Source organism: Phyllobates terribilis, unplaced genomic scaffold (genome assembly GCF_046119375.1).
Source record: "Phyllobates terribilis strain yellow unplaced genomic scaffold, ASM4611937v1 Scaffold_1__5_contigs__length_1240528914, whole genome shotgun sequence".
NCBI classification, from domain to species: Eukaryota; Metazoa; Chordata; class Amphibia; order Anura; family Dendrobatidae; genus Phyllobates; species Phyllobates terribilis.
The window spans coordinates 23,214,392-23,241,109 of NW_027362761.1; the positions used below are offsets into that span (position 1 = coordinate 23,214,392).

General features: G+C 40.4%; 1 protein-coding gene across 2 annotated transcripts in view; it reads left to right on the plus strand.

Annotated features, from left to right (window-relative positions):
- Positions 1-26,718, plus strand: part of KCNN1 (potassium calcium-activated channel subfamily N member 1) — a 234,652-nt gene that overhangs the window by 99,872 nt on the left and 108,062 nt on the right. For both annotated transcript variants that reach the window (XM_073659206.1, XM_073659281.1), the window contains exons 3-4: positions 3,897-3,992; positions 13,067-13,485. In XM_073659206.1, coding sequence (XP_073515307.1) covers positions 3,897-3,992; positions 13,067-13,485 — 515 coding nt within the window. The remainder of the gene's footprint in view (positions 1-3,896; positions 3,993-13,066; positions 13,486-26,718) is intronic.

Sequence of the window (26,718 nt, forward strand, 5' to 3'; positions counted from 1 at the left end):
AGTTTTTACTTTCCATTTCTTGAGCTCCTTGCTTTTGCAGCTCTGCCCCACAGTCTGCACAATTATAAAATTCTCATTAGTGTCACATACTCTGTATTTAAATAAAAATTTACCAAGATCATCCTAAGCTAGGGCACAGCAGCATGCATATGCGAGAGTGTGTCCATGAAACTCCAGAGAACATATAGAAAACCAGAGAAACTAGGAGTTTTTTGTGCAAAAGTATAGCAAAATCTTTATTAAATACAGGTAATACATAGAAAAAACAGACAAAATGTATATAACCAATGTGCATAAGGGCCAGTGTCAAAAGACCCCCTCCCTAAAAAAGACCAGTCAGAGGTAATGAGTAGACCTATATGAAGATTTGGGCTGGGGAATTAGGCTCATGGAACTAATGGTAAAACGCTGACCCAAGTAGTCTGTTCCCTTGAGAAAGCAGCGCACAGGCAATGCGAAACGCGCGTTGGGAAGAAGCTAAAACACCCTATCTACCGGTCTGGGGGCTTGTGGGATATTACTAGCTAAGGGTAAGCTGCTCTAGATGTTTAATTCATCATCTTGTTATTGACAAACTCATTGTCGGTGGCCCTGGTTCTCCACAACATTACAGCACACTGTGTGATTCTATTACTAGTACCTGATTTAACACAGACTACTTGGGTCAGCGTTTTACTATTAGTTCAATGAGCCTTGCTTCCCCAGCCTACATCTTCATATAGGTCTACTCATTACCTCTGACTGGTCTTTTTTAGGGGGGGGTCTTTTGACACTGGCCCCTATGCAAATTGGTTTTATCCATTTTGTCTGTTTTTTCTATGTACTTACCTGTATTTAATAAAGATTTTGTTATACTTTTGCACAAAAAAACTCCTAGTTTCTCTGGTTTTCTATATACTCTGTATTTAACCCTGGGTCAGGTGCATCTCTGGCACTCCCGAGTTCAGGCGCAGTGCGTCTGACAGTCACAGGTTAGAAAATCACCTATAATATCTAATTATTCAAATTTCTGGGCTCTGAACGTAATCAGTGATCTTCATAGGGATGTATTAAAAAAGAGTACACAAAATAAGATGCAAAAAAAAAAGAAGCAATTAATAACCATAATCGTAATAAAACAAAAAGTACCCAAATTTCACAACTACCACCAAATAGCCTTCAGTTCTCAGGGTATAACCATTACTAAACATTAAAAACAGGACAACAACTTGATTGTAAGGCACTTAGATGCTACTAGAGTCATATTCAGACGGTAAAAGTTTAGCAGAAGATACACATTGGCAGAGAGAAAAGCAAGGTTGGCAAATCATATTATCATATTATATCATATCAGAGATTATTATTACGTGTTTGGGCACAATGTGAGTGGCCATTTCTAAGAAAACCCTACTTATTGAGTCTTCAAAAGTGAGAACCTTCAGGTGCAATGAGCCTGAGAGTCCACGGAGGTCACATCTGCTTTCCACAAGGATGGCGGTATAACTGAGTGGGGGGTTTCAAGCAGCACCTAAAGATAGGAAGGTACTAGGAGGGGCAGGAACCCCTGCCGCCTTGGCGAGAAGGGGGAAACAAAAACGTGTGAGTTGTCAGGCCTATTGCGCCTGACGCAGGGTTAAATATAATAGTGCACATAATGTGCCCCTTGCATAGAACAGTGCCACAAACTCTGTCTCTCTGAATACAATAGTAGCTCAAACCACGCAGTTGAAGACTGGCATTCCAGATAAAAAGGCTAAGTGCCCACAATGCAGAAATGCTGCATATTTTTTCCTCTTCTCCCTGGCAGGAAAAACGCATGCGGATTTTACATGCGTTTTTCCCGCCAGGTAGAAGCGTTTGTCTAGCGTTTTTGCATGCATTTCCGCATGGGGGTTATCAAGCGCTTTTCCAAGCGATTTTAGCATCACTTGGAAAAGTGCTTGACAACTTGGTCACACAATATAAATCCATGCAACCGGCATGGATCTATATAGTGTGACCAAGTAATAGTTTAAAAAAAGAATAAGAATGGTGAAAAATAAAAAATAAATTATACTCACCTTCCGATGGCCCCCGGTCTCCCCGGTGTCTCGCGGTGGTGTGAAGGACCTGCGATGACGTCATCGAGTCATGTGACAAGTCACGCGACCGCCGACTTCAGCGGTCGCGTGACCTGTCACATGACTCAATGACGTCATGTCAGGTCCTCACACCACCGCGAGCCGCCCAACATATTGCACGCTTCGCTGAGGAGGCTGGGGGACATCAGAAGGTAAGTATAATCTTTATTTTTTATTTTAAATTCTTTTTTTTACAGCTACTATGGTACCCAGGTCTGGATGAGAGTCTCCTCTTCACCAGACCCGGGTACCATCCGCACATTGAACCATGTGATATCCGCTTGTGCAGATGCAGTGATGCGGATGTCACGCGGTTCAATGCAAGTCAATGGCGGCGATTATGCTGCGTGTCCGCAAAATTAATGGACATGCATATTGTTCCGCAATGATAATCCGCAGCGGAAATTTCCACAGCATGTGCACAGCACATGCGGATTATCATTGGGGACCATGGGGCACGTATTACCGAGCGTTTTTTAAGCGTTTTCGCTGCGGAAATTCCGCAGCAGAAACGCTTGAAAAACGCATAGTCGGCACGCAGGCAAAAGGTAATCAGCCCAAAAAGGGTAATAGTGCTTGTTGCAGACTCAGCTGAGTTGGAATTTCCTGTGTCAGGAACAGGATAGAAAAGGTTGAAAAAGCAAAGTATCAACTGCTTTCCCTCAATATAATAGTGCCGCACACTGTACTCCCTTAATGTATAGTAATAGCATCGCATACCATAACCACTAAATATAATAGCACTACACACTGTGCACTGTGAATATAACAGTGCCACACAATGGCACTATAATATAACTGTGCCATACATAGTGCCCCCATAAATCGGAGACACATATGGTGCCGGTATATCAGTGCCACATATGGTGCCGAATAGATTAGTATGATAGTATCACACATAATTCTCATAAAACAATCATAGCATCATATATGCTAAGTTTTTTAAAAAATCCGCCCTTGAACCTTTTTGTCCACTGCTATCTATCAATGCATCCCAAGCCCAGCCTCTTTGCGCCTGCATTACGGGAGAAGGTAGAGAACAGTGGGTGAGGGATCTTGGAGCCCCGTCGGTTCTTTCAGTGACTGTTGCAGCTTTTATCCACATCTGTGATGAAGGGATCTGGGTCATCATCCTGCTAATTCAGATTGTGAAAAAAAATACTATTTGGGATAACAAGGTAGAACTGGCTGGAGCTCATCTCTAATAATACAACAGCTAAACTGCAGCCGAATGATGGGCATCTGAGACCCGCCTAAAGTAATAGACATAGTATTTGTATGGTAAAAGTGGTTAACTTACAATCATTGAGAAAACTCCCATTCTTCAGACTTCCCTTTGATTTAGTATAGCAATCTAATAATTTTATGATAGGATTGTATTTTTCCATGCTAAGTAATAACAAATGTATAGTTCTAGCTAAACATTTCTCCAATGCTTTAAGTTGCTCTGTCATGTCTACTTTGCTACCCTGTCTGAGAATGAGATGCTGAGCTTGGGGATATATAGATTTTCTATGATTTGATTTAAAGTCAAGGTTTCTCCATATACTGCTGATTGGCAGCTTGTCCTTTATCCATAAAAACTTACTGACATTAGTATTTTGTTTTTTGTTACTGTTTTATATTGTGATCAAAAAAGGGAAATTCGGTCAAAAACAATAACATGAGTATTGTAGACTTTGTGGTGGAGGGAGCACTGGAGGTCTATGAAAGATATTGGGGCATTTTGATTATATTATTGTGTTTTTTTCAGCTCAGCATGAATAGCATTCATTATTAATATTTTATTTTTTTTAGGAATCCTCATACTCATTTGCACTGAAATGCCTTATCAGCCTCTCAACTGCTATCCTACTTGGACTCATCGTCATGTATCACGCGAGAGAGATCCAGGTATTTGATTCCACTATGCCGACTCTCACTCTTTGGTTTCCAACTAGCAAAAAGTTACCCCAGTAATATATGACCTTAGCAGACGTTTGTATGAAAAAAGGATCTAGCCTATGGGAAGCTAACCACATACCAGAGTACCTTAAGTTATAGTTCTCCAGATATCTTACATGTACAATAACCATCAATTAATCCAGTATGTTTAGGAGCAGTTTACCAATGAATGAAATGAATTTTCTATACTAGTGCTAGTTCTGCATCTCCCAATGCCATACCTTTTTTACAGTGGAAATATATAGTATAAAATAACTCTACCCTCTAACATATTTTCTATTCATTACACAGACAATTTAATGATTTCTGTGTAACCCTGCAATTGTTTAGACTATGTGCCCATGATGCAGAAATGCTCCAGATTTTTCCTGAGCGTTTCTGCATCTCCCTGGCAGAAAAAACGCATGCGGATTGTACATGCGGATTGTACATGCGTTTTTCTTTCCTGGGACAAGCATAATTGAAGCGTTTTGATCATGCGATTTCGCATGCGGGTTGTCAAGCGCTTTCCAAGCGATTTTAGCATCACTTGGAAAGTGCTTGACAACTTGGTCACACTATATAAATCCATGCAACCGGCATGGATTTGATATAGTGTGACCAAGTTAGTTTAATAAAAATGAATAAAAATGTTAAAAAAAAAACAAAAAAACCATATACTCCCCTTCCGATGGCCCCCAGTCTCCTTATCCGATGCATCCGGTCTCCCCGGTGTCTCGCGGTTGTGTAAAAGGACCTTCCATGACGTCATTTAGTCATGTGACAGGTCACGCGACCGCCGACGTCAGCAGTCGCATAACCCATCACATAACCCTTCACATGACTAAATGACGTCATGGCAGGTTTTTTTAGACCATCGCGAGCTGCCGGCGAGCCAGGACGCATCGCTATGGAGACCGGGGGCCATCAGAAGGTAAGTATAATGTATATTTTTTATTTTATTCTTTTTTTTACAGGTACTATGGTACCCGGGTCCGGAGGAGAGTCTCCTCTTCTCCAAACCCGGGTACCATCCGCACATTGAAACGTGTGGATTCCGCATGTACAGATCCAGTGATGCGGAATCCAAGCGTTCTAATGCAAGTCAATGGCGGCGAAAACGCCGCGATTACGCAAAATAATTGGTAGTTCTGCGGATTTTTCCGAAATGATGCGGATTATCATTGGGGAACATTGCAGACCTTCTACCAAGCGTTTTTTAAGCGTATCTGCAGCGGAATTGCCGCTGCAGAAACGCTTAAAAAACGCATAATGGGCACACAGCCTTACAGGCAAAGGGATATGTAACATTTTCAGTCAGTTTTTTTTCCAAATTATAGATGATCTCCATTGGTTACAGAAAACATACAGCCGTGATCAGCTGCCAAAACTAGAGATTATCAAACGTTCATAACCCTTTTAAATTCTGAATGATAAGGTGCAGTAAAAGGGAATCTGTCACCAGGTTTTTGCTATTTAATCTGAGATCAACATGGGGCTGAGACCTTGATTCTAGCGTTGTGTCACTTATTGGTCTGCATGCTGTCATTTTCATACAATTTCTATTTACTCTGCTGCACATCTAGCAGTGCTCAGAATCCCGAGCCCTCTGTAACCCCACCCCCACCACTGATCTGCAGCTTTTTGTGTACACTGTACATTGACAGAAAGCTGCCAATCAATGGTGGGGGTGGGGTGACACAGAGCAGGAGGACTACATGCCATGAGTCAGCTGGTCCAATAGTGATAATCTGCTGCTGATAAATCACTGATTTATTTAAACATATCACTTACTGGCTTGAGGGGGACTATCACTGGAATCAGGGTATCAGCCCCTACGTCATGCCGCTCTAAGATTACATGGCAAAAACTTGCTGGCGGATTCCCTTTAATAACAGTTCATATGCATATAAAATAAAAGTATTTCAGATATTCATTCAAAATCAATGCAAAATTGAAATAGAATGGCCAAAACGTGAAAGAACATCAACAATATAAACAGCAAAAAATGTGTAAACATATCACAGCTAAATGAAATCATCACAAATATGTATCAGACCTATCTGATTGATCTAACACCAATTTCACTGGCTAAACAAATTTGAACAAGACACTCTATCAATGATCTCACATTGCAGCTGAGGGTTGGTGAGAAAGTACTAAACCTGGGATTATACTGACATGTAAAAAAGTCCACCCAATAAAGGAGAGTTGAGGTCTTGGCAAACAAAATAATACACTGACGAGCCAGAAAGACGTGAATAGGAGATTCTACACAAAATCTAGATTAGGAAATCAGTGAGCGAAGAAAGTGGAATTTTCTAACTGGAAAATATCTTCTAAAATTATTTAATGAGACATAAGGAAAGGGAACACTCCAAAAGTATTAACTAACTAGTCACTCAGCAGTAGTGATAGTGAGAAGTACAACAACAGAAATATTTCATGCAGGTCAGGTTAAATGCTGACTCTTACAGAAGGATTTAGTGTCGGGAGATAAGTAAGGTGACATGAGTCTTACACACTGAAAGGTGACACATTTAAACAAGAGACAGAAGAAACTTATCCATAGCCCTACGTGACCTTGTCAATTGATACCTCATCTAAGCTATACAGGTCGCATCCCCACCTGTCATGCTTTCCTCCAGACAGAAAACACTGCTCAAAACATTAAATTATTGAATTATTATTATTAAATGCCTCTTGATTAGATTTTTCTGCCTGCAGGTTAATAGAATGAAACATGCATATGTAGTCATATGATAGAGCTGATAGTTTCCATTTATGATAAAGTGGCAAGAGCTGTAAAAAGCCATGTTTTAATTATGTACTGTAGCAATTTTGCACCTTATTTATCTACTTACATGTCCTAGCAGGAGGATGCAAAGCTGTGTGTTACAGGGACTCTTGTGACTTTCCATTCTCCTTAGTTCACTGTATACACAAGTCAATGTAATGTGGTTACAAGAAACACCTCATTTTCAATGTAAACTAATTCAAACGTGGCAAATGGAAATACGAAGCCAGTGGATAGCTGTTACTTATGTGAAGTCTTAAACTGTAAGAAAATATTCAACTGATAAATTTGGGAGTGAGAAGAACAATTGTTGAGGTATGCCCGAGGAATCAGGTATCAGGAGCATTTTACAATACAGTCGTGGCCAAAAGTATTGAGAATGAGACAAATAGTAATTTTTCCAAAGTTTACTGCTTCATTTTTTGTAATGGCAATTTGCATATACTCCTGAATGTCAAAGAGTGATCAGCTTAACAGCAATTACTGTACTTGCAAAGTCAATATTTGCCCAGAAAATGAACTTTAACCCCCAAAACACATTTCAACATCATTGCAGTCCTGCCTTAAAAGGAGCAGCTAACATCGTTTTAGTGATTGATCCATTAACACAGGTGTGGGTGTTGATGAGGACAGCGCTGGCGATCAATCAGTCATGATTAAGTAAGAATGACATCACTGGACACTTTAAAAGGAGGCTGGTTCTTGGTATCATTGTTTCTCTTCAGTTAACCATGGTTATCTCTAAAGAAACACGTGCAGCCATCATTGCACTGCACAAAAATGGCCTAACAGGGGAGAGTATCGCAGCTACAAAGATTGCACCTCAGTCAACAATCTATCACATCATCAAGAACTTCAAGGAGAGAGCTTCCATTGTTGTCAAAAAGGCTCCAGGGCGCCCAAGAAAGACCAGCAAGCGCCAGTACCGTATCTTAAAACTGTTTCAGCTGCGGGATCGGACTACCAGCAGTGCCGAGCTTGCTCAGGAATGGCAGCAGGCTGGTGTGAGTGCTTCTGCACGCACTGTGAGGCGGAGACTCTATGAGCAAGGGCTGGTTTCAAGGAGGGCAGCAAAGAAGCCACTTCTCTCCAGAAAAAACATCAGGGACCGACTGATATTCTGCAAAAGGTACAGGGAGTGCACTGCTGAGGACTGGGGCAAAGTCATTTTCTCTGATGAATCCCCTTTTCGATTGTTTGGGACATCTGGAAAACAGCTTATTCAGAGAAGAAGAGGTGAGCGCTACCACCAGTCTTGTCTCATGCCAACTGTAAAGCATCCTGAAACCATTCATGTGTGGGGTTGCTTCTCAGCCAAGGGAATCAGCTCACTCACAGTCTTGCCTAAAAACACAGCCATGAATAAAGAATGGTACCAGAATGTCCTCCAAGAGCAACTTCTCCCAACCGTCCAAGAGCAGTTTGGCTCCCAACAATGCCTTTTCCAGCATGATGGAGCACCTTGCCATAAAGCAAAGGTGATAACAAAATGGCTCATGGAACAAAACATAGAGATTTTGGGTCCATGGCCTGGAAATTCCCCAGATCTTAATCCCATTGAGAACTTGTGGTCAATCATCAAGAGACGGGTGGACAAACAAAAACCAACAAATTCTGGCAAAATGCAAGCATTGATTATGCAAGAATGGACTGCTATCAGTCAGGATTTGGTCCAAAAGTTGATTGAGAGCATGCCATGGAGAAATACAGAGGTCTTGAAGAAGAAGGGGCAACACTGCAAATATTGACTTGCTGCATTAACTCATTCTAACTGTCAATATAACCTATTGGTACTCATAATATGATTGCAATTATATTTCTGTATGTGATATAAACATCAGACAAACACTAATAAAAACCAGAGGCCAGCAGATCATGTGAAAATATAATTTTGGTGTCATTCTCAAAACTTTTGGCCATGACTGTACATACAGGGAGGGCTAAAAGTTGGTTCACCCAAAAATGATCAGTTCACGTTTAGTCTTTTAGGTCTTCAAAATGTCCTCCATCAGCAGTGCAACATTCTTGGAACCTGTCCCCGACATTGTGACACACAGTAGCACACTAGTTCTGCTTAGGACCAGTATTGATAAATGCAAGAAAGTCCAGATTTTGGTACATTAGCCACTGAACCCTTTTTATCAGATTTATGTTTGATATGATAACTTGTCCAATGTTGGTTGCCACATCCTGCGCACCTTCTTGGCATTTTCAATCTTCCGATAATACTTAAGATTCTATTCTCTTAAAGGGGTATTCTCAAGTTTGGAAGTTATCCACTATCCATTGGATAGGGGACAATTTCCTGATCACTGGGGATGCAATCACTGGGACCCCCCACCGTTCCCCATGTGAATGGAGAGGTGGTCGATCATGCACACTGCCGGGTTTAGACCTAACAATGCACTCCTCATGCCAAAAAGTGTGGAAAACTGAAGCCTGCCTTTTGGAGCACCTAAGAAAAATCTGCTGCAAACACTAATGTGTTTTCAGGAAAAATGCTGTGCAAAATATGCCCTTTTTTCTTTTTTATGCGTCATTAAAATGGGTGAAAAACCCTGCAAAAACACCAAAAGAATTAATGTGCTGCAGATATGAAACTGCTTCGAATCTGCAAGGAAAAAATAAGCAACATGTGCATGAGATTTCAGGAAGAAAGCTGCCAATTAGTGGTGGAAGTGGGGTTATACAGAGTTCAGGAATATGGAAGACTACATGGCAGCAGGTTTACTAGTCCAGTAGTGATAACTCCTCCTGCTGATAAAAATATAATTTTATCAAAATTGCGGCAAGAAGCCAAGTTAGTGACACATCACTGGACTCAGAGTCTCTGTCTCTACATTATGCTGCTCTCAGATTCAGTGGAAAAACCTGGTGACAGATTCCCAGGTATAAGGCTCAAACTTTTGAAATAGATAGTGATGGATAAGTCAAGTCTCACTTACAGAACAAGTGGCTTTGTGCCTATGCACTCCTATCATTGGTGACTTGGTGCATGTTCAGGAAACTCAGAATATTTCAGAAACTTTGAAACTATAGTCAAATATCAAGTGTTCAAGTCCAGACCTGCCAGGTTCCAATGAGAAACAACATATCACATAAGAGGCACATCCTGTAGACTCTGGACAACATAGCACTGCAGCCGCCATGTTTGGCTGGCCCACTAAATGATGTTCAGCATGCAGTCATGTCAGGCTAGGTTCACACTTCAGTTGGTCTGCTCCTATTATGGAAAAGAAAAACTGAATTTCAAACCCTAGTGTGAACGTAGCCTAAAGGGAGCAATATGGTATTCTAAAAGTATATATATATATATATATATTGAAACATTTATTATTTTGGTCAGTATTAATAAAAATATCCAAGAAAAACCCCTTTAATATCAAACCTCACTTAACAGCTTTCTGCATAAGTATGATTTCACATACAGCGTTTTTATGGAAAATGTTGCATTTTTACTGCGGGTTTTTGTTACTGGCATTTTTGCCATGTTTTTTCCGAAGATGTTAGCAAGGATTTTTTTGCGAATTGGGAAAAGTTTTACTAGTGTGAAAGAAAGTAGTTTAAAGGCGCAGGCACACGGCCATATAACAAGGATGACGATCACATCACAATGCTTGGACCGGCCGGCGGCTCTCCTGATCCGAGTGTGACAGTTGCATAGAAGTACATGCAGTCATGTTCAGGTTAAGAGAGCTGCTGGCCAATCCGATGCAATGGTCGTCCATGTTATATGGCCGTCTGATAGTAATGGTACAAATCCGTTGCTAAGATTACTAAACATATCGCACACATACAGTAGTGGCTTGTCTCTGAATGAAAAAGCACTTGCTTCTGCATTTGTGTTGTTGCTATGGAAACCACTTGGGGTGGGGGGAAATGCTGGGAGGACACTGTGCGTTCTTCCTCTGTATACGGATCACCCGAAATAAACATTAGATCGTTATTAAGTGATTGGCATACAGAAGAATGCATTGGCGACATACTTCATGTCAGTGCTGGGACCCACAGAGTCATGACAAAAACTCATACTATTAATGACCCTGCAGGATATGAATATATTTTACTTGGGAATCAAAAGTGCATTAGATAATGCATCTGCCTCATACAGGCTCTATCGAGGCGTAAATGAACATCCTGTACCCCAATGCCATATGTTGTGTCACTCACAATGCTGATGTCTTTTACTTCTACAAACTTGGAGATGAAAGTGGATATAATTTTTCAGACCATAAGACGCACTTTTTTTTCCCCAAAATTTGGAAGGAAAATGGGGGGTGCGTCTTATCGTCCGAACGTTACTTTACCGGTGGTGGTGGAGCGGGGATCGCAGGGTCCTCCGGCGGCAGAGGTGAGATGCGGCTGGAGCCTGTACCTCTGCTGGTGTCGGGTGGTGAAGCAGAGGAGCCCGGGCCTGTGCCGGGCTGTGAGTGGCGTCCAGCAGTGAGGCAGAGGAGCAGGGCCCTCTGCCGGGCTGTGAGCGGTGTCCGGCGGTGAGGCAGAGCAGCGTGTGCAGCTTCCGGTGGCCGCGGCCATCTTGCAGAGGCCGTGATCCACGGGAAAATGGTCGCCGGAGTCGGCGCATGCATTCCTCCAATTCCGCCAGGCTGGTTTCCTGAAGGACCCTGCCTCCTGCTCCACCACCCCCCAGGTAAGATACCTAATCAGACTATAAGACGGACCCCATGTTATAAAAAATATTTTTTTTCCTATTTTCCACCCCAAAATTTGGGGTGCGTCTTATGGTCCGGTGCGTCTTATAGTTCGAAAAATACGTTAATACCCACGCTGCCGAGGAGCCAATATACAATAGGAGACCAGATGCGGTATGGATATGGTTATACTTGTCAATGCATTTCAGGGTAATCATACCTTTCATCAGGACAAACCACAATGATATCCACTTTTATCTCCAAGTTTGCATACTACATATTTGGTGTATCTGCAGAAGCCATTTTTCTTACAAGTTAATAAAGGGATTGTAACTGTCACAACCCCCCCCCCCCCCCCCAAGTGAGCAAATCCTGTTTTCACCCTCTCCTTTGTGATTTTATTGCGTTTTTTGTCATTTCAGTTTTTATATGCACAAATATCATAATTATATTATATGTCATATGTGACAGTCTATGCTACTGCTAATCAGTAAAAAATAATATAAACTTCATAGCTCCCAATTTTGTATATTTAGAACTACCCCTATCCATTTTTATTCCTACACTACGCCATGTGCTGATGCCACATAAGGACTAAATTGGCATCTTTGTTATATGAATTAGCGAAACAATCAATGTACAATAAATAGATAAATGCTAGAATACTTATCAACCTAGTAAAATGTGCGTGAGGGGGGCCACATGGGCTAAAGGTGCAAAATTCCCCCTCCCCCACTGTGAATTGAACAGCACGTGCAGAGAAGGCCACATCTTCTAGGAGAGGAGCACAGTGCCCACATGGCGCTGCCTATTTAGAGTGCAGCAATGGAGATAAGTTTGTCATCAGCTACTGCAGAGGGTTTTGTCATTTTTTCATTCCATCAGTGGCAGATAAATGATACCTAAGGTCTCAATAAAGAAACTATATTCAACCAACATATTATCAAGTATCAATAACTAGTAGAAAAATATCTAAACTAAAATATATAAACAACTTGACCCCCCCAGTTTGCTTACCTAAATAACTCAAGTATGATCAATTAAGACTTTAGGCAAGTAACCAAAATGTCCTTTTAGTAGCCCTTATAATGTCTTTTTGATGCCATTTTCAGCATTGAATAAGGAGATATTACAGCAGTTGATCATGAGAAACACAATCAATTAAATCTAGCTTGAGGGTAAAAGAAAATTTCACATTTGCACTTGGAGTCCGTTTTGTTATAGGTATAGAAAAACAGTACTAATCCGTCCCATGATGCACATAAAAGGTACCAAATGTACCCTACTGACTACTATGTGATAGATCTGACTTTCATTTGATTTGATTTCAGTTATTTTAACTGAAAAAATAGCGTAGCAAGATATACTTTTATTTTTCCAGTAGCGTTGATGGAACTTGCAATGGAGCATTCTACTGGAGGCTCTGATGCAGGTGTACACCTAACCTAGCCTTAGCCTGTCAGCAAAAATGTATCCTTTGAATCCAGACAGTGACAGAATGATATTGCATACTCTTTATTACTAGAATCTAATTATATTTAATACATTTCAAATTTATCCTAATTTTCTCTGGCCTAAACTATTCTGTTTTTTAGCTTTTCATGGTGGACAATGGAGCAGATGATTGGAGAATAGCCATGACCTATGAACGGATTTTTTTCATCACCCTAGAGTTGACTGTGTGTGCCATTCATCCCATCCCTGGACAATACTCCTTTACGTGGACAGCCCGCCTGGCCTTCTACTATACAACTTCAGTAGCCAATGCTGACATAGACATCATCTTATCTATCCCCATGTTCTTGAGGCTATACTTAATTGGACGAGTTATGCTCCTTCATAGCAAGCTTTTCACTGATGCCTCATCGAGGAGCATTGGTGCACTCAATAAGATCAATTTCAATACTCGCTTTGTAATGAAGACTCTAATGACCATCTGTCCAGGCACTGTTCTTCTGGTTTTCAGCATCTCATCCTGGATCATTGCAGCATGGACAGTTCGAGTATGTGAGAGGTAAGTGACTAGCTGGATATAGCTTTCAACTGAATTGATTGGTGGACAGAAATATCCATCTTATGTCCAGCATGGGTTTGGCATGCTTTTACCCTTTAAATTTGCCTCTCTCCTTTAAGTTTAATCTTTAGGTTAACTAGAAGATCATTTTAACAAAGTAAACTCATTTGCTGATCCTTGCGTGTATGACCCTATGTCCATTGTCCATCGTATTGCTTATGTTTGCTTTTAATTTGTGTTTGGTTAGAAGACAGCACGTTTTACTGGAAAAAAAATCACAAACCTATCAATGCAAAGTTATGGAAACAGCATAGATTGCTGTGCTATACTATTTCTATAATTCCCATTTATTTCTTTGGGAATCACGGAAACAGTGTAGATTAGACATGCTAGGCTTTTTTCAGCAGCTGTATCTCCAGTGGTTGGAGCCTGGATGAAGTTATTCCCGTCTTAGGCATTAAAAGATGAGATGGGAATAATCACTTAAAAATGTCTGAAATAGAAGATAAGATCTTGGGAGAGGTGTACAGCAGGGCCCTTTAAAATACATTTTTACATTTCCTTCTGCTAAGTCTTCTGTACATAGACTGTCTGGAAATGCTAAGCTTTGTTGTTCAAAGATAGCTAATAGCTATAGCATAAATTACTCCAGAAACTATGTAGCATTTTCAATCAATTGATATTGAAAACCATATTTGTCTATTTCCAAAAAAGTGAGTCGAGATTTGTAATGAATTTGACATAGAATCTAAGCAAAAATGGGTAAAAGCATCATTTTACATTGAAGCATACATTTTCATACATGGCAATTGAACGACTTTAATAATAATAAAATATGCACATTATTATTAATAGTATTTACAGTGTACAAATCTTAAATGCAGAATGTATTCATGTGCATAGAGATGAAAGAAACTTTGTAAATATCCTCTTTGGGTAACTCTAAGGTTTCAATACTATAAAATACACCATTTGTAAAACTCAATCCATGTCATCAATCAACTTCTAATATGAAACCATGTATGTATATGTATGTAAAATGAGCATACCTCTGGAGCATGCTGGTAGCATTCACCCATATTGCTTATCCTTGTAAGCAATTTGGTAATACTAGCCACATGGTAGCATCCAAGAAGCATGATATATGTATTAATCATGCAAGTAACATAGCAACCTCATGCAGGCTTGAGGTGGGGCATGTACTACCGTCGAGGACCACTACATAGGCTTGCCTGCCATATGCAATCAACACATTTCCAAAAGATATATAGCAAAAAACAAACTCAGAATCAAGCTAAGATCAAAAATCAATGTGATGCCCATCATATTCCCAAGCTGTTTGTGTTTTTTGTACATTTTGTACACACAAAAATGTAACATATATAAAATACCTTTACAAATGAAAATCCCAATTACTTCCACTTGTCCCATCACCCACTAAATAGTATATTGTGGTAAATCAAGAGCATTTTCCCTAGGTAATTCAGTCTACCATAAGTGGACACTTGAACCTGATATTTCAAACAAAGAGAGACCTTTAGTAGACCGGGCTGGTTAGAATGATTGCACCAACCCAGTTACTTAATAGAGTTAACAGAAAATTGTTTAGATGTTCTAAAAATGGAAATTAATTTCATATTTCAATATTTTATCAATGCCCCAATTTCAGAACCCTCCCACTGCTCAGGAGTCTCCACTTCTGCTGCAGTTCCAACATAGGCAAAGAGCTTTCTCCCCTCTCTGTGTCAATCATGTGCTAAAGGGGGCTAATTGTCTGAATCAGTCTATCAGTTAAAGGGGTTATCCAGGGATTTTTTTTATTTTTGGGCATGGGGATAAGAACTACCTGCATGTTCTGCTTGGTGCCGATCTTTGCCAGCTCAGAGTGATCACGGCCGCTCCTGTCGGTGACTCTTACGCTGGTGTCATGTCAACAGAATATAGTCTTGTCTTCCACTCTGCTCTGTTGACAAGGCATCTCCTCTGATCTCATGCTGATTGAAAGCCGCCTCCCTGTTGCCTAACTGCAGGGAGCCATCTGTCAATCAACATGACGTCCGCAGTGACACCCATCGACAGAGCAGACCAGAAGAAGAGAAGTGAAGCAAGGGAATTCCTGGCTGAGAAAGCAGAGATCCTCCCCGTGCATTACAGGCAGGTAGTTCGCAATTACCTGCCTGTTATTTCTAATCCCCATACACAAAAATAATAAAAGTCCTGGATACCCCTTTAAGCCCCTTATTCACAGACAGAGGCGTGCCCAGGCATAGATAATGAACTGAGCTTGACAACAAGTCTCGTTTTTACAATTACCCACACAGAGAAGGAAAGTAGCTCTCTACCTATGTAGAAGCAACAACAGAAGTGGACTGTGAGAGCAGGTCCGAAATTGGCCAACTGTGCGGTGTTCAAACTGAAAGAACATTAATATGTTTTGTGAATTTCTGAATTCACACATCTAAACAACATTTATTTCACCAAAACCCATTGAAGATCCTCATTTTAAAGCTTCGACTACATTTGGAACTGCTTTCATGAGAAGGTGATGTTACGAGCTTCAATAACCTACAGGTAACCACTATTCTCATTAGCAAACATGTCAATTAAACAACAGTGGTCTGGATTGTGAAGGTTTATATCACAATAATATAATGCCATAATTGGGAATTCATAATGATCATCTAAGCGACACACAATTTTCATTGCACAGGACAGTGGTGTTAGGGACATGGACTGCCATACCACTATGCATGCTGTCATAGCAGAATTACTATTATTGCAAACTCATTGGCAGGAAGGACGTAGAGAACAATGTAAAGATTAATATGCACAAATAAAGAAACAATATGCAGATTCCTATCACTGACAATATCAAAGATATGATAAAATAAGAGTGAAGTCGCTCATAGCAACCAGACAACAATTTAGTTTTGATTGATGTAATGGGAATTAGCTTCATCATCTGTTTGGATGCTACGGCTCATTGCATACTTCCACATCTATCATAAAAGGAAAGCATGCTTCTGTTCTTTTTCTGCAGTGACTGAGGGATATAGAAAGCGAGCACATTGTTTTAATAGAATATACACCGGTCAGCCTTAACATTAAACCATCTGCCTTATATTATATAGGTCCTCTTCGTGCTGGCAAAACAGGTCTGATTCATATAACCATGGACTGCAGTATGTGACACCAAAAAATTACCAATTCAGTAAAGTTGGGAAGTGGACCCTTTATCAATCGGGCTTGATTTTCCAGCAGATTCCAAAAATGCATTGCCCCTCTGTTTTCTGGAAGCACACAACTCAGCTATTTGTTTTCTGCAAGTCCTGGACTTACTATACATCTACAGTTCCTTTATATATCCATCCATCTTACTATACATCTACGGTTTCTTTTTATATCCATACTCCTGGTTCGGTGTATTCTTGTGTTTCCTGCTCTGCTTGTCTGCCATCCTGCATACACTGCTGTCCTGGCCCTCACTGATCCTTGATCCATCCGGCAAGTCCTGCCCACTGTGTCATCACCTTCAGTCTGTGTTGCTCACCCTGACATACGGCTTAGAGAACCTACCTCACTAGATGAGCCCATTGGAATCAGCATTATTGCTAGTGGATATGGAGGACAGATTTATCTGGACTGGCCATGCAACTTGCTGTGAGCCAAGACAAGGATCCCCACTCTATCTGTGACCTCTCAGTCTGCATGGACTTACTGCCTCAAACTCCAGTGGTTACACCTGCCACATTCTAACTCTTACCTGGGACATTCTTCTTGGGGGATATCTCACCATTTACCTGATGAGAATTTATATATAACTATATATTTTTTTCTTTGTTATCTAGAAGTGCTTTGGCTTGGGCTGCACTGCTATGGAAAAACAACAATAATATGATGCATTGTTTACCATCCTTTCTTTCTGCCTTTCGTAGAGTGTTTGATGAACCAGACACTGATTTTATATTCCGGATTAGAAAAGGGACTAACTCTGCGTGACGTTCTGCCATCCATTTCAGTACCCTGCCTGCTGAAATGGCCTGGAACAATAATGCTCTCCTATCTATCTCCTATGCTGGCCTATTCAGTCAGATTAATGATGAACCTGCTGGTAGAGAATTGCTTGCTTCCCTTGATGTTCTGATTTCACTCAGCAGCCGAGTGGACTTACATTTTAAAGAGAGGTCACGAGAGAAAGCTCAAGATTCCAATGTTCTTCATTCTAGAGTTTCTTCAAAATCTTCTCCCAGAGTTTAGGAACCCATGCAAACTGGCCAAAAGCAATTTTCGTTGGCCGAAAGATCCCTTACTGATGTATTATATCTATACTGTGGTGAGTGGTATCAGGGAAAATTTAAGTGAAGGAGGAGGTATTGCCTGAAGGTTATCTATTCCTACATTAAAGACAAACTGGTTGTACTTATGTCTATTTCCTTCAGTTCCTCTGTGTTCAATGGACAAGCTTTTATTGACAAGCTTTTATTGATTCTGGAGCTACAGAGAATTTTATTGACCTCTCATAAAATTCCTTCTGTTTCTTTGCGGATCCATCTGAAACAAATCTCTACAAGTAGCTCCACAATTCTTGGTGGTCGTACCCAATTCCAGACTGAGAGTCTCTACATTGGAGCACTACATACTCATCTTGTTGAGGACATTTGTTCTTTAGTAATGACACTTTCTCATGCATCAATACATTTGACCACATTGCCTAGTGGGGATCATCTTGCTTTCCAAGTTTCCGCCAAGCTCTACCTCAACCACCCTTCCTAAAACTCTGCTCTGCCTCTGTTGCCTTCAATTTGCTTGCTCCTTACAAGGACTGGATAACAGATGTCTATTCTATGCAGAAGACTGAAACACTACCTCCACATTGACTTCTTCATCCAGATACTGAACCACCCAAAGGGAGAGTTTACCCTCTTTCTGTCTCTCTCATAAACTTTTGCGATGTCTGCTTACATTGAAGATTAAAGAAAACTTGGAAAGGGGTTTATCGGAAAATCTACTGTACATCTTTGGCCGTTTGGAACTGATTAAAATCACGCTGAAAGACCATTATCCATTGTCCCTCATCTATAAACTAGGGTGCTATCATATTTACTAAATTAAACCTGTGTTAAGCTTAGAACCTAATCTGCATTAAAGAGGCCAACGAATAGAAGACCACATTAAACACTCTTGATGGTTACTATGAATATCTTGCTATGCCTTTTGGATTATGCATTGCATCGGCTGTGTTGCAGCACTTCATTAAATATTTCATGATATCCTATACCAGTATTTCCTTGTCTGTTTGTGTTACTTTAGAGCAAGGAAATACCCTGAGTGCAGTGTGAAAGAGGGTAAAAAGGGTCCCTGATGACAGAGAAAGGGGAGGAGGGAGACCCCTAAACACTCACCTGAAACTGAACCCTGTCATCCCTAGACGGGTCCTTCCCCCCATGTGCGATCACGTGGCTAAGTCCTGGCTGGCTCCAACCTAGCCCTAACTAGTGAGTAGGGCAGCAAGACACTAGTTTCACTACTAAAGAAAGAAAACACAGGGAGGGAGACAAACAGGGAGAAATCAAACAACAACTGGAACTACACAGTTTACCCTGGAACCACTTCTCCAAGGAGGTCAGCATAGAAAACCTATAACTGGCACAGGAGAGAGCAAGGAGTGAGTTTAAATAATGGAAGGGAGTGGCAGCAAGATGCAGCAGCTGAGATTAGAGCCATATGGAATCAAAGCAGGATCAAAAAGGAACTGTTAACCCCTTCCACACTAAGTGAAAATCAATCCACTCAAGTTAATTGCCAAGCGGATTCCAAAGAGAACCTGTGATCTGTCAATCGCTGCAACCTTCTGATCCCAGATACCCCAAAAGTCTCAGCAGGATGCAGCACATTCATGACAGTTTGGATGACATCTTAATAACCTCCAGAGACCTAAACTCACACCATCTTCATGTCAGCTCTATTTTGAAGTGACTGCAACAAAACCATCTTCATGCCAAACTGCAAAAATGTCTCTTAAGCATCATGAACTGCTGTTTCTCGGATATATCATCTCACCTGGAGGCCTCCCTGTAGATACAGAGAAAGTTACGGTAATTAAAAATTAATCTCAAGTGGAAGCTTTTATGGTTCTCACTCTGAAGAGCACTGATTCTCAGTACTGGTTGGATTCCACTGCTAAGGACTTCCAGGACCTTAAATTGTGTTTTCCACTTGTTCATTCTTAAATTATCCTGACGTTGACATACCATTCTGCTTTGAAGTGGGTGCTTCTGCGATTGGTGTAGAAGCAGGTCTGTAAAAATTTCCTCTAAATTAAGAAATCTTCCATATGGATTCTTCTCCAAGAAATTCTCTCCAACAGAATAGAAATATTCTATTGGTGATCTTTACCTGTAGAGGAATAGCAACATTTAGTTGAAGGAGCTAAGTTCCCGATGACATCTATATAGACCATAAAATCTGAAATATCTTCAGTTAGACCATAAGCTGAATCCCCTTCAAGTTTGATGGTCATGCTTATTATCTCAGTTTGACTTCATCCTCATCTACTGCCTGTCAAGAATAATGCAGGGTTGTGACACTGTATCCAGCTCCTTTAATCCATGTATTTACTTCCATCTCTTCTCCCAATTTTCCACCTTAAAGGACATTCTGTAATCTTAAAAGTATTTAGCTGGAAAGTCTAATCTTTGGCCCATTCTTCTCTTATCTCAAGTGAATCAAGTGTTAAACAAACTGCTGAACTTATTTCTTGTTTCTATTGGTGGCTGAAATAGAAACAAGACGTCAAAGAATTTTTAACATCTTGTCCTCAGTGTGCGCAGTTTAAACCCTCCTGCTAGGCACCACTTGGTCCTCTTTAGTGTCTTCTCATAGCACAAGAGCCTGAGGCTGAGATTTCTATGCACTTTGTTACAGATCTTCCTGTGGCTCAAGAGTTCATTACCATCTGAGTCAAAGTGGATCAATTCTCCAAGATGTCTTGTTTTGTTCCATTACCAGGACTTCAAGGTTTTTACCAGGCCCAAAGGTTTTTCAGAGAAACTTTCCAATTCTTCGGTCTTCCAGCTGGTTTCATATCTGACTGTGTTGTGCAATTTGTTTCCAGGTTCTAGAGGGTGCTCTGGAAGAATCTAAAAAGCGCCTTAGATTTCACCTCTGCCTATCACCCCCAAAATAATGGGCAAACTAAGAGAATCAATGAGTTCATGGAACAATGCCTACAAATTGTCTCCAATTCCCATCAAGATAACTGGCTGGATTTGCTTTTATTGCCCAAAAACACCCACAATTCGGTTTCAGAGTCTTCTGGGAAATCTCCATTTGTTACAGTATATAATCACGAGATAGGTCTTCTGCTACGAATTGCATCAAAAATATCATGAATATCATCTCTTAGGACATTCCAAATTTGACTACTGCCGCAGCTAAAACAAATAAGAGTACTGATAAACACCGTCAACCTGTTCCCTTAATCTCTCTTGGAAATAAGATTTAGCTTTCCACCAAAAACATACATTTAAAGACTCGTTGCAAGAAGCTGGCTGACGTTCATCGGTCTATTCTAAATTATTCACAAATTAATCCGGTCACTTTTCTTCTGAGGTTAAATCCCACATTAAAAATTCCAAATCTTCTTACTACGTCCTCTGGTCCTCAATAACTTTTCTCCATGAGATCAACCAAATTCTGGACTGTTAGAAGGTTCATGGGAACCTTTTCTACTTGAAAGACTGGAAGGGGTACAGTACTGAAGTCCTTGTTAGGTTTTTTAAAAGGAATCTGTCACCAGGCTTTCACTATGTAATGTGAGAGCACCATGATGCAACAGAAAAAACTCTGATAGTTTACTTGATGCAGCAGCTGTGAAACAAAGTGATACATCATTGGAATCAGAATTTCTTTCCCTACATCATGCTGCTGTCAGTTTACATAGCAAAAAACTGCTGACTGATTCCTTTTAATTACCCTGGCGAATTTGTAATAATAACAATCTTTTTATTTATATAGCGCCAACATATTCCACAGCACTTTACAATTCAGACAATTTACAGAAATTATAGGCACTGTACCCATTGGGGCTCACAATCTACATTCCCTATCAGTATGTCTTTGGAGTGTGGGAGGAAACCCATACAAACACTGGGAGAACATACAACCTTCTTGCTGATTATGTCCTTAGTGGGATTTGAACCCAGGACTCCAGGGCTGCAAAGCAACAGTGCTAACCACTGAGCCACTGTGGTGCCCTGAATTTGTTTGACATAATCACTTAAGGCCTTTTCTAGCTAATTCAGACAGCTATGTGCTGATTGAATATTTAGTAAGCTTTCCATTCAGTTCCAAATGTATTCCAGGAGTTTGTTTCACCTTCCATTTTTCTCAGCTGGTCATCTCGTCAGCAGTTTATTATCTACCTGCATTTACTTCCTGGATCAGACCTGCAGAATCTATTCATCTACTGAGAATCCAGCTCGCCAGGTGAGCCCGTAACACCACAGCGGAGTGTGTTATCCTGTTGATAGAAATCACTGCCAGTAAGAAATACCGTTACCAGGAATGGGTGTGTTTGGTCAACCGCAATCTTTAGGTATGTGATACATTAATGTTAAGACCCAAGGTTTCCCAGGTGAGCATCACTGCCTCCACCAGCTTGTCTTTTTCAAGGAATGCATTCTTCTCTAGGTAATTTGTTTAAATGGATATCCCCATGATGTAAAAGAAAATATGATTTTCTTCTATTGTTCCATGATTACAGTTCAGATACATACCTGCCACTTGTTGGCTCTTTCCCCTGTCAGTGTGATGACTAAATGCACCTACAGAAGCCCAATATGCAGTTGGTTGTTATCCCACTGTGTGTTCTGAAGCCTTGTCATCAAAGCCAGCATTATTTTGACATAGATTTTTGCTACAGCATTATTTCTAGGGAACCAGATCAGATAGGCTAGCCCTTGATCTTCCACACATATCAATGAGCACTGGACATCCATGACTGTAACCAGATCATCAGTTGCCCGTCCCAGGACCATGTTTGGCAGGTATAAACTACTGCCTGCTGAGAACATCTTACCTGTATTTTGGAGACAAGATGACATAGATGTCTCAATTTGGGTTTGTGTCAAAGTCACTTACATTCTTACACTTGCCCATGTTTGTTGCTTCAAGAACTGGCTATTCACATTCTACTTATAACATAACCCAACCAACAAGGGCCATTTTAACAGGATATTCAGTGTTATTCATTTCACCTTTAAGTGTTTTATTATTAAGGCTGATTGGTCTATTATGTTTTTCCATTTCTTAGGAAAATATGATAATATATATATATTTTCCACAATATTCTAGAAATGTACACTAAACTATACCTGTTAAACCCTGTTAGTTTGAAACAAACCTTTAGTTTGTTTATTGATTATATGACTAATCATTTCAATCTTTTATTAAGTGGAAACAAGATTGTTCCACTTTTCAATAGAAAGTCCTTGTATTTCTATCCGTTTGTGTTTTCTCTAAGCCATGCATTTTTAAAATCAAAGCACTTGAAAAAACACATTTTCAGGGCTGCATTCTACCAGACATTCACAGTGCAGGCCAATATGGATTTGTCTGTGACTTATTTTAACTGTCTTATGTTCAGCATGAAAAAGTCATTTGAAAAGTGATAACCAAGTGTGATCCTAAAGGGAAATCTGTAAAATATACCCAAAACAGATAGAATATAAGTCTCTGGTGGCTGTTAAAATGTTGCCTCGCCAGTGTAAATGTTTAAGTGCTTGTCCCTTTCTAACACCCTTGTTGACCTTCTACTGCTTATCTTCAAGCCTGTCAATGCTTAGCTTGTCTACAGCTTGTCTACAGCAAACCCTTCCATAACCCTTTTCGTGTGTTCTTTCCATCCAATACTTCTCCTACTGTCTTCTTCTACTTACCCTCTATCCCAGTCTGTTACTTGCTCCTTAACCTGCCGTTGTCTCCCCTCTTTCTAATGACAAATGCTGCTCCTAGGGAGAAACTGTGAGTTAAACTATAAATGAACACAAGGCACTTTTTCTAAATGCACGACTGCTCCAAATTCTACTAAAGAAATAGGGCTTGCTGCAGCTGTTTGGGTTAAGTGGGAGATAATCATGATGAACAATACAAATCGTTCAAAATCAATGTTACTATTTTGAGTAGCTCCTCTTCTTTCCATAGGTAGACCTTCTTACTGAGCAGTCCATCAACTTTAATTTCTTCTTCATTATGAAAACTAAATACTTTCATGTTATTTAAGAAATTAAGTAGCAGAAAACAGTTCTTGAAAATTCATGGAGTAAGACTTCATGAATCACTAAAGAGTAGTGTTGAGCGAGTATGTTCTATTAACCCTTTCGCCAAGTATGCTCGGGCCGAGCTCCGAGTATTTACAGCTGCTCGGTGATAAGGTAAAATCGCTCCCGTGTGCATGATTTGCAACTGTTTGACAGCTTTATTACATGTGAGGAATGTCTATTTCTTACACATTCCTCACATGTAATAAAGCTGTCAAACAGTCGCAAATCATGCACACGGGAGCGATTTAACCTTATCACCGAGCAGCTGTAAATACTCGGAGCTCGGCCCGAGCGTACTCGGACAGAACATACTCGCTCACCCCTACTAAAGAGTTATCGGAAGCTCGTTCTAATTTTTAAAGTAAAGATAAGTGATCTAGAATCATTTACAATGAAACGCAAATTATAAAGAGCTGCATTCAATAAATGATCACAGTTCTTTAAAATTTCAGAATTCTTGGCTTTGTTTTTTTTTGTAGATTCTGATATTCTTTCTTGCTTAGACTACTGAACTGAGAGGCATTAGAAATGTGGCTTTATTAATGGATAGGTACACCACAATGTGAATATTTGGTAGAAAGATTTTTATTTAACCTGGTAATGAGTTTAGAATGCTGTGATTCACTGTTTTTTCCAATTATTCTGGACATAATGGGGAATTAATAGTCAGCATTGTGTTCTATGGCTTGAACAGTACAAAAAAAATTCTCATTAAATAGAAAATTACAACATAGTAGGTTTCATAAAATCAGCTACAGTTGTGAAACTGGAGAGTTCTCAAAACCTATTGTAAGTGACATACTTCATATTTACAGTATAAGAGCTTGTTCTTAAAAAAAGTACAATAGACCCATAGGTGGGGCCAATCCTTCTACTGTCAGGATATGGGCCTTTTGACCCCATCTAAAGAAACATAGCATTAACCATTCTTTCATTTAGTATAACTAGACAGATATATGCAATGTTAGTGTTGGATACTTTAGCAATAGGAGCACCAATGATCTTAATGTCAACCCTAGGATCAGCTGTTCCTTTAATTTCTATCCAAATTTAAATAAAGAGATTTAGAGAACTGAGCCTGAGCATCTTAAATGTATGTACATACAAAACAGTTATAAGCTTTGGTCACATTTGTAATCAAATTATGTTTGTTGTCCCATTGCATCTAAATTAAAATATAAACCACCTTGCCATCGTTTTTTAAACATTTCTACCGTTGCATTCCTACAGTTCCTCTGCAGACTCGTGTCTCCATGGTAACAGACAACAAATAAACTCTGTGTAGTCGGATTCTGCAAGTCAACACTCAGTAAGTTAGCAAGGTATAGAGAGCAGATCAAGAGAGCCGTGATGGGGCTTAAGGGGCATTTACACTGCAGATAATCGTGAACGAGCATTGTTAAAAACGCTCTCATTTCTTGATTATCTTGCCCAGTAAACAGGCTACCGATCACCTGACGAGCGAGCAAAATGTTCAATCTTCATGTGAAACCATCTTTTATGCAGCATTGTTTCCAAACGTGCATCATTGTGTGTAATCAGGAATCGCACTTTTTGAGAACTTTGGCAGTGTATGTTCATTGAGCGATCAAGTACAGATCTCTCAGTGTGCATCATTTACTTTGATCTGCCTTTCAAACGCCCGCCAATAGGTAAAAGATTAACGATTGATGGTCAGATCATTCCGCCGATTGGTTTGTGTAAATCAGTGTTTCCAAAACTCCAGTCCGCATGGCCCCCCACACGTCATGTTTTCAGGATTTCCTTAGTATTGCACAGGTGATGGAAGCATCATCAAGTCATCAGAAATTGTTGCAGGTTCTCTCATCTGTGCAATACTAAGGAAATCCTGAATACATGATCTGCTGAGGGCCATGAGCAGGAGTGGATTAAGAGTAGCAAGGGCCCCGGGCAGTTTAGAAGGCACGGGCCCCCCACCCCCACCCACACACACACACACACCTGATGTATCACATGTCACCTGATCCCCTGTGATAGATTATGTGATAGTTCACGTGAAATTAATTTGGCACAATATTAATTATAATATTTTTTTTTTAGGCTGTGTGCCCACTATGCATTTTTTAAGCGTTTCCGCAGCGGCAATTCCGCTGCAGAAACACTTAAAAAACGCTTGGTAGAAGGCCTGCCATGTTCCCCAATGATAATCCGCATGTGCTGTGCACATGCTGCGGAAATTTCCACTGCGGATTATATTTGTGGAAAAATCCGCAGCACTACCAATTATTTTGCGGAAGCGCGGCGTTTTCGCCGCCATTGACTTGCATTGGAACGCATGGAATCCGCATCACTGCATCTGTACATGCAGAATCCATGCGTTTCAATGTACGGATGGTACCCGAGTGTGGAGGACAGGAGACTCTCCTCTGGACCCGGGTACCATAGAACCTGTAAAAAAAGAATAAAAAAAAGAATAAAAATATTATACTTACCTTCTGATGGCCCCCGGTGTCTTTATCCGATGCGTCCTGGCTTGCCGGCAGCTCACGATGGGCTGATAAGGACCTGCCGTGGCGTCATTTAGTCATGTGACGGGTCACGCGACAGCTGACGTTGGCAGGCCATCAGAAGGTAAGTATATATTTTTTATTTTTTACCATTCTTTTACGGTCACACTATATAAATCCATGCTGGTTGCATGGATTTATATAGTGTGACCAAGTTGTCAAGCACTTTCCAAGTGATGCTAAAATCGTTTGGAAAGCGCTTGTCAACCCGCATGCAGAAATGCATGTGAAGAACGCTTCACTTCCGCTTGTCCCTGGCAGGAAAAACGCATGTACAATCCGCATGCGTTTTTTCTGCCAGGGAGATGCAGAAACGCTCAAAAAAAATCCGGAGCATTTCTGCATCGTGGGCACATAGCCTTACATTAATTGTATGACTCAAT